The 13,060-nt window shown below is 38.5% G+C and overlaps 1 protein-coding gene across 1 annotated transcript in view; it reads right to left on the bottom strand.

The window, feature by feature from the left end:
• Positions 1–13,060, bottom strand: part of wwc1 (WW and C2 domain containing 1) — a 75,958-nt gene that overhangs the window by 49,197 nt on the left and 13,701 nt on the right. The window contains exons 2-5 of the mRNA XM_023261247.3: positions 7,534–7,643; positions 5,292–5,495; positions 4,274–4,350; positions 2,537–2,616 (exon numbers count right to left, since the gene is read on the bottom strand). Of these exons, the coding sequence (XP_023117015.1) occupies positions 2,537–2,616; positions 4,274–4,350; positions 5,292–5,495; positions 7,534–7,643 (471 nt within the window). The remainder of the gene's footprint in view (positions 1–2,536; positions 2,617–4,273; positions 4,351–5,291; positions 5,496–7,533; positions 7,644–13,060) is intronic.

The raw sequence follows: 13,060 nt of genomic DNA, 5'->3' as shown, positions 1-13,060 counted from the left end.
GGATGGTTATTACTGCGCCAAGGAACAGCAGAGTTATATGACAATCGGCGTACATCTGTCTGTCTGTTAGTCTTTATAGGGGTGCAGGACTTTATATTGCAGTGAAAAATGAACCAACAGTTAGTAAAAATGAGACAGAAGCAGAAAACGCTCATAAAAGTAGCTTCAAGTTCAAAGGGTTAATCTAAGGGTTAATCTAAGATGTGCTTTCGTCTCCTTGATTTGAAGTTTTGTCCTGAAGAGGCAATTAGTGACTCAGTTGCCACAAAAAAATCCAGTCTTTTGAGACAAATATGGGAATAAATTAAAATATTAGCAGTAAATTATCTGTAGCATGTAGAGCCACCATGTTTCCCAGTGATGCTAACAGCTGTTGGAACTTGTTGGACGTGTTGATTCCAGGTTTTTGCAATTTTAATCAAAGAAATTAAACTTGTATTTGCATGATTTATGGCTTTATAACTGTGTCATATATAATATTGCAGTGGAAAATGAGCCAACAGTGAGCAAAAATGAGACAGGAGCAGAAAAACATTCATAAAAACAGGCAGAACTTCAGAGGGTTAATCTAAAATGTGCTTTTGTCTCCTTGTTTTGGAGTTGAAGAAGTCACCTCTGATTTATCGTACACAAAACATCAGCTATAAATTCTCATATTTCTGTACAGTTTCCAGGTTTCTTATCAGGAAATGTTGCCTCTCCTGTGCAGCAGCAGCATTTAGGCCGAGTGTGTGGCTGCATTCCAGTCTAAGCCTATTCGTATTCCAGCAAACAGCGATTGGCTGCTGAATGCCGTCCGACGACTGTAACAGGAGAGGAAAGTCACAGAGGAATGCCGTCCGACCGCTCTGCCTCAGCTACTCTTTAATCCTCCTGACACTCTCACTGTGCTGCAGGAGGCAAGACAAACAGACCGGACATTCCTGTTCAATTCAGCAGCAGGAAAAAAAGAAGAATGAAAGCCTCGTCCCCTTTCAGACGAACGTTCCCGACCGTCAGCCACCTTTAACATCGCCGATTCGTGTTCGGAGGTGTCAAAAGTAGGTGAGGAAGCGAATGAGAGGCAGCTGCCGCTTCATCAGAGCGTTTATAGAGGTGTTTAATGATGGGATGGAATGTGCGATAACGCCGAGGCAATAAGCGAAGCGATAAGCTGCAGTTTACAGGCATTTCAGTGCAAATTCCAACAGCGCAGGACGTCCCAGATCCGTTATCTCACCGCTCATGTGATGTAGATAAAAGTTCAGAATCTGACACATGAAAGATAAGAGGCGGCAGTAATGTAAGAAGAGTGGAAACATGCCACAAACACCACACGTGTGAGATACGTCGTCTTGTGTCAGAAAACTGCTGATCAGGGCGCAAATCTGAACTCCATGTGTGGGAGTCTTTGTTGAAAAATGCTGATAAATTAGCTTCGAGATGCTACCTGTTAGCAAGGTGCTGATGACAAAAGACAACATTAAATCAGTAAATACTAAGTCTGTATCAACCACATAACATCTAACTGTGTATAAGTGACTCTACCTGCAGCCTTATTAGCCTAAGTTCATTATAAATCAACATATTTACAGATAGTCCTGCTACTCCACAATCTTAGACTTCAGTCAGAGTTTATTTATTTTCTATTTGGGACTCAAAACTAACTTCTGTGAAATGTTTTTGCCCGAATTTTGACAATTTCCTTTTTTCAGACCTGTGGATTTTGGCAATTTCGTACTCCAAAAAATGTTAAGCCATTTTCAGTAATCAATATCTCCAGAAAAAATAAAAGAAATTTGGTGAGAAAACAAACAAAATAGTTTCCAGTAGATCCAAATGACTAAATGGCTACAGACAATTTCTAATAATTGTCATAGCTGTCTTACTGGCCTCCCTCATTAGTCTCTTTATTGTAACTCCTACAGAGGAGTCATAGTCATAAAAGTGAAATAAATGTAAGCAGAATAATATTATTTTAGAAAAATATCTCAAAAATATCAAATAAAACTTTTATCTTCCGCGACTTCTGCACGGGCACCTGCCACAATAGAGAGACTGTAGACATTTTAACTCCCATAAAAGGTCAACTGATGAATTTATGAGGTAAAGTTGCAGCTCTAGTTTGGACTTTCTGAGTTTAATATTTCATCTAGACCTTTAAAGAAGCTAATTCCTACTAAAGAAATATAAAAAGACACCACATTAAGCGATAAGAGAAGCCTCCATCTCGTCTCGGCGGTGAACTGAAGTCGAAGGACGTTCTGCAGACAGAATGTGAAACTGAAACACTGGAGGAAGGTCACACTTTCACTTGCTATTCAAGTCAGACTCTGAGCGCCTCGCTCTGCTCGTCAAACTAAATGAGGAGCCCCGGCGGCGGCCTGAGAGGTGAGGATCACATCACAGAGTTGGCCGTCTACAAATACACCTGCCAACGTGCCCATCGGACAGGATATGAGGTGGAGGAGGACCAACTGGAAAACCTCCACAAGCGAACACGAGTGGTGAGGCACAAACAGGACAGTGGAACAGCAGGAGGTGTGTGATGACTTACTCTTTGAGGGTCGCAAAGCCTTGTTCTTTGTACTGCAGCTCCTGCTTCATACAGGCCAGGTCCCGCTTCAGCTTGTTCACCTGGAAAACAGGAAACAAAACAGAGGTTCTAACATAAATCTGTAGAAATGGGTCACAAATACAGCACCTATAAAAAACATACATTCCCCTTAGAAGTTTTCCCCTTTTATTACTTTTGAACACTGAGTCATGGTCAGTTTGAATTGGGTTTTTTGACAAGAATTTACAAACACAAAGATTCTTTCATGTCAAAGTGAATCTTTGGCTGAAAATCTGCAGTTTAACCTCATTCTTCTTTGTAAAGCTGTTCAAACTGTCAGGTAACACAGGAACCATTGTGACTAAACAGCTCTTTTCAAGTCCAGACACTAATTCTCAGTTAGATTGAGGGCTGGACTCGGCTTCCAGATCTTTGACTATTTGCTTTGGATCATCGTCTGGATGGAAAACAAATCTTCTCCAAGTCTCAGTTCTCATCAGAATGCATCAGGTTGTCGTCTAGGACTTCTCTAGACTTTGAGCATTCATTTACCCTCTAGCTTTACAAGCCTTCAAGGACCTGCTGCTGAGGAACATCCCCACATCATGATGCTGCCACCACCATGCTTCACAGTGGGGATGCCACATTTGCAACAATGTACAAAACAAAACAAAATAGCATCTAGTCTGATGTCCAAAGGGCTTCTCAGAACAAAGAACCTTCTTCCAGTTGACTTTAGAGTCTCCACATGTCTTCTGATGAACTCCAGTTGAGATTTAATGAGTTTTTGTCTTTCTCTTTGCGTGAAGAACAGACAACAGTTATTGTATGAACAGTCCAATCTGAGCTGATGAAGTCTGTATCTCCTTTAGAAGAATCATTGCTGTCTTGGTGGCCTCCCTCATTACTCTAATTATTGTAACTTCTTTAGAGGAGTCATAGGTGTCATGATGGCCTCTCTCACTAGTCCTTTTCTGGTAACTCCTTCTCAGGAGTCTTGGAACTCCTTCAGAGGAGTCATAGGTGTCTTGGTGGCCTCCCTCACTAGTCTACTTCTTGCTCTGTCACTCATTTCTTGAGGACGTCCTGCTCTAGTCAGATTTATTCATGTTCCATATTTCTTCTGTTTCGTAAAGATGGATTTAACTGGACTCCAAGAGACATTTCGTGACTTGGAAATGTTCTTGTCTCATCCCCTGACTGATGCTTTTCAACAACCTTTTCTCAGAGTTTCTTGGAGTGTTCTTTACTCTTCATGATGTAGTTCTACCCAGGAGTACTGAACCACCAGTGACTGGACCTTCCAGATACAAGAGTCTTTATACTACAATCACTGAGGCACATTTACTGACCTCAGATGATCAGTTTTTGGACAACAGCAGTATCTCCATGAGATTGGTCAAACAGAGCATCGGCAGATTGAAGCTTTAAGGTGAGAACTCCAGCAGCCCATGGGGTGTTCCTAGATGTCACGAGCAGCAACGATGAGTTTTAATATGCGGTCATTGGACCAGTTTAACTGCTGAACATGTGACTGAAGCTGGACTCAGGTGACTTCAGCACATATTTGATCCTCTGCCAGGAGGAGTGAATGTATGCTTCCTTTTCAACATGAACAATAGGAACATACATGTGTAATCCAAACAGGAGTAAGTTCTAATACAGTAGCTAGCAAACACAAAGGCAGCAGCGGAAGTGGACTAAATATTTAGAGTTTTTAGTAAGAGAAGCTCTTACCCGACTTTTGGCAGTGGCTATTTCAGCTTTGAGGATCTCTGGGTCGTATTTGCTGGACGAGGACGATCTGGAGTTCACTGCAGGAAAAAAAGACATCAAAAAAAAGAGAAGAGTTAAAGATTGGTATTAATGTAATTTTTTTTTATTAGAAACTATACATTTAAAAACTTTAAATAATTCAGTTTAATGTTTCTGTCATTTCTTCATTTCAATGTTTTATATTTAATCCCATTTAGTATTTCTTCCACTTTTGAAAATTTTATTTATTATCATGAGTATTTTATAACAAAAGTTCTTACATATATTTATCTTTTATATTGATTTTTTCTAATTATTTTTAAAATGTTTTTATGACATTTAGTATTTTTAAATTCCTATTAATCATTATTTGTATTTATTATTTAATGACAATGCTGTATAATTAATAACATACAATTTATATTTCAATCTCACTGCATTTTTTTGCAATTTATCTGTTATGTTTTTTAACTGTATTTTTCTTTGTTAATTTTGTATATTTATTTAATAACAAAGAATTTTTAATTCAATGTTACAGAATTTTTTTTGTATTTTTATTCTTAAAATGTATATGTTAAATGTTATTTTACTGCAGTTTTACTTTATTAACTTTGTATATTTATTTAATAAAGAATTTTTAATTCAATGCTACTACAATTTTTTTGTATTTTTGTTAAAATGTATTGTTAAATATTTTTACAGTAATTTTACTTTATTAATTTAGTATATTTATTTAATAACAAACACTTTTTAATTTAATATTACTGCATTTTTTTAAATTCTTAAAATGTATCTGTTAAATATTTTTTTTAAACTGTAATTTCACTTTACTAATTTAGTACATTTATTTAATAGCCATACATACGGAATAGCTTTTATTCAAAGTGCTGTACATCTGAGAGTAGATACAACACAAGCAAGGATCAAGTCAGGAAAAAAACAACCTGGATAAGTGCCAGAAAACAATAAAACCATCTAAAAACACCACATTTCCACTCACAGCTGGTCTGGGACGTGGACTTGTCCCTCCAGGCGTCGTTGAGCTGCCGGTACTCCTGCTGGGCCAGGCGGAGTCGCTGCTCCTTCACCTGGTAGATCTCCTTCTGGGCGCTGAGGGCGTCCCGGGCCACGGCCAGGTAATCCCGCAGCATGGCCTCCTGCTCCCGCTGCCACTGGGCCCGTGGGTCCTCCAGCTGGGTGCTCTCTGCAGGGAAACACGCTAGTATTAGCATGTAGTGCAGTCAGAGTCACAGCATTGGGCAGAAATGGCTCAGGTGGTAGAGCGAGTTGTTCACTAATGGTAAGTTTGGTGGTTCAATCCTCGCCATGTGCTGAAAACAATGAGCCCTAAGCTGCTCCTAATTAGGGAGCGACCGATTATTGATATTTTTAGATTCGTTTTTATTTACCAGTTACCACAAAATAAATTAAATAACCGACTATGGCTCTCTCTGTCTCTTCACTCGTGTCGTCCTGCAGGTCAAAATTGACCCGTTTTAAAGTTTGAAAATGTGGAAAAAAATATATTTTCACAGTGAAACTTCTGATGTCCACATTTTCAACATTTTTGGGAAATCTTTGAACATTTTTTGGTGGAAAAAAATAAATGCTAAAAATGTTTCTTAAGAACATTCACAAAAAAATCAACCAAAATCCAGCGAATTTCGCTGGATTTTGGTTGATTTTTTTTGTGAATTTTCTTAAAGAAAATATTAGAAGTTTTACTGATATACATGGAATCACTTTAGATGTTTCTAGGATTTTTTGGAAGATTTTCACTCATTTTAAAAAAAATATTTACAAGACTTTTCTTGCCAAATTTGGGGGATTTTTTTTTTTTTTTAAATAAAACTTTCAAGGGAATTTTTTAAGGAATTATTTAAATTTTCTTCCTGAAGGTTTTGCAAATTTTCATAAATTTGGGGAATTTTTTTGCTGAATTTTTGGATTTTTTTCAGACAAGGAAACAATATTTTTTGGTGCCCGTAAATGAGGACAACAGGAGGGTTAAATCGCTCTGTGGTCTCAACAAAGTCCCGTCCACAGCTCTATCTGATTGGCTCTTACACGTTACAAGTAACAACCAATCACTAAAAGCAATTGTTTACACAGAGAGACAGAAAAGCACATTAGCAGATACTGCTGAAGGTTTCACAAACACAACAGTCTTCCACAAGCAGCCTTAGTGTTTCACAGAAAAGACCCCAATCATTCACTTGCTGGTATAAAAGTGATGCAGCTGGAGCTTACTGTGCTGAAGGTGCTAGGCTACTGCTATCACTGAAGGTTAGCTGTACCTCTTAGCCTCCAGCTAACCCTGTTTGGAGCACAGTAACATCTCTATAAACTCAGAATAACTATAAAAATCTCCTCTGACAGACTTATCTGAGATTAAAATGTCAAAAATCTGAACACAGCACAGCCATCTCCACCAGCCAGAACATTAGCTGCTAGCGGCTATGCTAACGGCTAGCGGCTAAGTTAGGAGGCAGGAACAGATTGCCCTGTTGAGTGTTGTAGCTTTATGTGACATTCGAATGAACTGGTGTAGTTACAAATGACAGGTTCTTACTATCACACACTGTTGTTAGACGATATTCATTGTATATATGTAATAATTCAGTAACAGTAATCTCTATTAATGAACAAATCTATTTATGAAAGACAGGTTTCCTGCTATCGCATGCTGGTAATGAATAACATCTAATATATATATCTTTAAACATATCAGTTGATCTGCCTTCCTCCATCACTAATAATCGATATTGACATCGGCCTTGCGTTGATATGTGAATGAGAAAACACACAAGGTGCTATGTCGGTACAGAACATTCACTGTTACTGTTTTCAAATCAACAGTTGTGTTTTTTATGTTTGTTTGTGTCCACATCCCAACTTAATAGATGCTGGGAGAAAGCATGATCTTTACAAATGCAGTAATAAGATAAAAAACAAAGTCAAAATAGCAATAAACTGGAACCTTGTCTTGCCATATTTGCCACACATCACATTCTGCTGATGTTAGAGCCTCAAAAGTTGATGAAATGTCGACCACAGACATATAAAATATGGTTACATCCATATATATACACTTAGAAGAACTTTCTAGGGCCTCAATACCACCCTCACGTTAAAGTATTACACTTTTTCCCTTTTCTAAGCACACAAGTAGGACAAAACAAAGGTAATTTCTGGGAAAAAAAAAAGAACAGAATTGGTCATATAAGCAGCAGCAGACTCACTGGTGTTGTGGTCGACATAATACGCTCCGACCACGGGGTCGTACGCCTCCTCCCAGCCGACCGGCAGCTCATCGCCGATGCAGTCAGCGAACGTCAGAGGCTTCGTCTGCCTGAAATAACAAAATAACACATTAAGAAACAGAAACAAACAACACAGAGCTCTACAAACATCTCAGTCTCACAATGCGGATACAGTTAAAGGTACAGGTTTCTATTAATTGTGAAAATTTAGTTACACAAGCAAAACTGAAACTCAACAATATGAGCATGCACCAAATTTACACGAGTGTGTTGGACATGAATAACTTCTACATTCAGACTTCCATGTGCAGGACGTCAACAAGAAACAGAAAAATCCTTCATAGAAGTGGTAAATTATAGCAATATATTCATTTATTTATGGAAAAAATGCTAAATTAACTGGTTTGAGCTTCATACAAGTGAGATTTGATTGATATTTAAGTAGGTGCCTTTGAATTTTGGACTGAATACATCCAGTTTAGCTTCAGGAAAGTGTATTTTCATGTGTTAGAGAACAAACAATATTAAAAATAATTGCAGCTCTGTATGAAGCTTAAAGTTGCAGGTCTGAAGAAGAGCGGCGGTGAATCGTGAGTTTACGGCGGCTCGCTGGAGGAGGTCGGCTGAGTGGAGGAGGGGGTGGAGGTGGAGAGTCTGGAGTTTCACCGAGTCCTCTATTCACCTCTAACTGGGGGGGGGGATGAGGAGAAAAGGCCTGTGGTGGGGTGGGGGGGTCCCTCCAGCCGGCCACAATAGGAGGAAGCCGGCCGGTGGCATTCCACAAGCAGCGCTGACGTATCGCCTGGAGGTTTCTGGGGCAACCCTCGGCCCTGCAGCCACCGAAACAACCTCTTTCACCGAGGCTTCCTCCACCTGCACCGGCTGGGACCAACATTTCTCTGGTTCAGTCCATCTAACACGAGCCTGTAATGCCTTCTGCTCTTTGGGATGAAGACAATGACATTAAATAGACGCCTATGAACACCAGTTTTTGAGTCAACATCACCATGTTGTCATGTCAAAATACCAATAACACCCAGAAAATCTTGGCTTGCCATTTTCGCCACCCAACAAATTCTACTAATAGAGGTCCCAAAAGTTGGTGAAATGTTATTTGGGATCCAAAACTAAGTTCTGTGAAATATTTTGGCTGATTTATTTGTAATTTTATATGGTTTCTTCAATAAATGAGATTTGTTGCATGTGCAGGGCTCATTAGCAGTATCTGTACGGGATAATTTGTCAAAATCAGCCTCATACGTTGTTAAATTTCAACATAAAGACAACATGGAAGCAGATTCTAACTTTGCACATATGATGACAATATGTATAGATGCCTGAACACCAGTTTTTGAGTCAACATCACCATTTTGGCATGTCAATATAGCAAAAACACCCAGAAAATCTTGGCTGGCTATACTCACCACCCAACAAACTTGACTAATAGATGCCCCAAAAGTTGGTGAAATGTTATTTAAGACCCAAAACTAAGTTCTGTAGAATATTTTGGCTGATTTAAATGGAGTTTTATATGGTTTTCTCAATTAGCTTGAGATTTATTGCATGTGCAGGGTTCATTTCCAGTATCTTTATGGGAACATTTGGTAAAATACGCCTCAGATATTATTAAATTTCAAGATACAGACAACATGGAAGCAGATTCTAACTTTGCACATATAATGACAATACGTATAGATGCCTGAACACCAGTTTTTGAGTCAACATCACCATTTTGGCTGAACATTTTCTCTGGCTCAGACCATCTAACACAAGCTTTTAATGCCTTTTGGTAATTTGGATGAAGACAATAGATGCCTATGAACACCAGTGTTTGAGTCAACATCAACATTTTGTTATGTCAAAACAGCAAATACAACCATAAAATCTTGTCTTGCCATACTCGCTACACAACAAATTCTACTAATAGAGTTCCCAAAAGTTGGTGAAATGTTCTTTTGCGACCCAAAAATAAGTATTGTAATTAAGTATTTGTATAGATTCCTCCATAAATAATTTCAGGGCTCATTTCCAGTATCTGTATGGGATAATTAGGCAAATCAGCCTCGTATGTTGTTAAATTTCAACATGAAGACAATATGGAAGCAGCTTGTAACTTTGCCATCTAATAACAACATACAGACACCTATGAACACCACTTTTTGAGCCAACATCACCATTTGGGCACGTTAAAATAGCAAAAACACCCATAAAATCTTGGCTTGCCATACAACATATTCGACTAACAGAGGTCTCAAAAGTTGGTGAAATGTTATTTGGAATCCAAAACTAATTTCTGTGAAATATTTTGGCCGATTTGTTTGGGATTTTATATGGTTTCTTCAATGAATATGAAATTTGCTGCATGTGCAGGGTTCATTTCCATCGTTTTAAACGTCCAAAATATCTGGAAGTTGTTTCCAATAAAACTGCAGATTTGTACACAGACAAAGTGTGATAATGTCTATTAAAGAAATAATTCTGTAAAAATAGACCAATATACTGACCTAGAAATGTGCATGATGTGTCCCTTTTAGATAACAAAAAGTTTGGTGGTTGTCTCCAATAAAACGTCTTTGGCTGAGCAGGTTTGTTTGGCATCTAAACTGAACTTCATTTCACAGGAGACAACAACAAAAACATGGTTTTCTTGAGGCTAAATTCTGACACAATACTGCCAATTTGGACACAGAAAATGTGTTATAAAGTCAATAAAGACGTAATATGAGTCGCTCTTAGATACCTAAATATCTGGAAGTTTTCTCACATAAAACGTCGTTGGCTGAGCAGTTTTGTTTTGCAGCTTGTGTGAATCTAAAATAATATTATTTAAAGGAGACAATAACAAAAACCATTATCTTGAGGCTAAATTCTGACAATAATGCCGATTTGTACACAGATAACGTGTTCTAAAGTCAATTAAAGACAGAATTCTACGATGCTTTGATCTAAAGTGTAAAAAAACAAACCCCCTCTCATGTATGTCAGAGTAGAAATGGACTCGTCTGTGGCGTTTCGTGACTACAGATACACAAATGGAGAGCAGTGACTCTCTGCTGAAGCCAGAAACTGAACTGGGTCCTTTTTCAGCTGATGAATAATGAAAGGGGCCCGGAGAAGACCCCCTCAGCTCGGCTCTATATTTAGCTCTGGAGGAAGATGGGGAGGCTGCTGCCGCCGCTGCCAACCGCTGATCCCCAGAAAAAGGCAGCCGGTTGGCTGGCCGGGCGTCCCCATCCCATTATTTGATTCCTTTCCGCTCTCGTCCACTAAATCCTATCCTCTAATCGGCCGGCCGAGGGGAGCCGCTGACCTAAACTCTCCCTCCAAGCGAAGGACCAGCTGGCGGCGGCGGCTCGGCCTCCATTTCACCGTCAGTCATTCAATAGCCCCTCGTAGTTCTTCTCTCACGCTTCACTGCATTAAACCAGGAGCAGACAACAAAAAGCTGCAGTCATAGTAAACAAAAACAAACCTGCAGCGCTTATTTGTCCTCGTCTTTTAGTGATCCTGAGCTTCTAATCACTCATGTTGTCCAACACACAAAGAAATCCAGTTTACAGTCACATAAAACAGAGAAAAGTCTGTTTTTGTTTGATGATTTGATCTAATGTGGTGACATCTGTTCAGCTTGAGCATAAATATGATAAAAAATTTGCATTATTACAGCAGCAAAGGAGATATTGCAAATATTTAAGAAGTATCAGAACAAAAATGGAAATATACACAAGTACTACTTCTTTATATACATGGATGGATCCATGTTTCCTACTAAATACAGTCTGGTCCACATTTCACCAACATGTGAGGCTCTAACATCAGTAGAATTTGATGCGTGGCAAGAAAAGGTTCCAGTTTTTTGGTTATTTGAACTTGAAACTTGTCTAAAATGACTTCAAATGGTCCTAACTTACTTGAAAACTGTGCAGAATTACTCAAAACTGTCCACTATCACTCGATACTTGCCCAGAATGAATCATGTTTTTTTCCAAAATGACTTGAAACTCATCTAAAACTGTCCAGAGTGATAATAATGAATAATTACTGGCCCTTAAAAATGGAAAAAACAACCAAATATTCAAACAAGGTGTGGTGGTTTCAACTAAAAACGCAATATTTGGTCGACATTTCATCAACTCTTGAGGTTCTAACATCAGTAGAATTTGATGTGTGGAAAGTATATCAAGACAAGGTTCCAGCTTTTTGGTTATTTTGACTTGAAACGTGTCTAAAATGACTTTAAATGGTCCTAAATTACTTGAAAACTGTGCAAAATGACTCAAAACTGTTCAATATCACTTGACACTTGCCCAGAATTAATCAATGTTTTTCCAAGATGACTTTGAAACTCATCTTAAATGACACAAATCTGTCCAATATAATGAATAATTACTGGGCCTGAAAAATGGAAAAAAGTGGCAAAAATTCAAACGAGGATGGTATTATGGCTCCAGAAAATTCCTGTAAGTGTATATATATGAATGGATCCATATTTTCTACTAAAATACAGTCTTTGGTTGACATTTCACCAACTTTTGAGGCTCTAACATCAGTAGAATCTGACGTGTGGCAAGACAAGGTGCCAGGTTTTTGGTATTTTGACTTGAAACTTGCCTAAAGTGACTTTAAATTGTCCTAAATTACTAGAAAAAACTGTGCAAAATAACTCAATAAATTGTCCAATATGACTTAAAACTTGTGCAAAATAAGTCAAAACAGTTAGTTGTAGCCCTAAAACTGTCCAAATTGATAACAATGAATAATTACTGGCCCTGAAAAATGGAAAAGTGTCAAAAATTCAAACCAGGATATATATACGTATCGATGGATCCAAATTTTCTAATAAAATAAAGTCTTTAGTCAAAATTTCACCAACTTTTGAGGCTCTAACATCACTAGAATTTGATGTATATCAAGTATGGCAAGACAAGGTTCCATTTTAGTGCTATTTTGATAAAACAGTAATGTGGACTCATTGGTAAGAAACAAAAAACGGTGTTAATAGAGGTCTGTATGTTGTGATTCTAAATGCTAAAGTTACACGCTGCTTTCATCCAAAACAACAGGTAAGTCAACCTTGAACAAAATATGAAACGGTGGAGAAACATATTTCATCATTCTAGTTTGAATTCATCTATTTCTGCTGCAAATTAGCCACATTTATGAGGCAATTATAGATTTTAAAGGCAGGTTAAGTGAATTTTAATCCTCCTAACTCTCCTTTATGTAAATAAAAACTGCTAAAACGACCAATCAGTGAGCTAAATATTGGGTTTCGGTGGAGAGTTTGAGCGTCTCCTGCAGGAAAAGGCTCAGTTCTTGTGACGTTTTGGCTCCAAACACATGGAGATCGGCGTCCCATCAGCCTGTAAAACCTGAACCAGTCCAAGTGGAGGTAAACAGCCACGCCAGGCCTCGGCGCTCTGATGCAGAATGACAAAGCGCTCGGCGGAGTGCAAACACTCGGGGAGGCGAGCTGCATAGCTGAACGGTGAGTCAGCGGCGCAGA

Source organism: Amphiprion ocellaris, chromosome 14, assembly GCF_022539595.1.
Source record: "Amphiprion ocellaris isolate individual 3 ecotype Okinawa chromosome 14, ASM2253959v1, whole genome shotgun sequence".
In the NCBI taxonomy this organism is placed as follows: domain Eukaryota; kingdom Metazoa; phylum Chordata; class Actinopteri; family Pomacentridae; genus Amphiprion; species Amphiprion ocellaris.
This window is presented reverse-complemented; position numbering and strand designations above follow the sequence as displayed.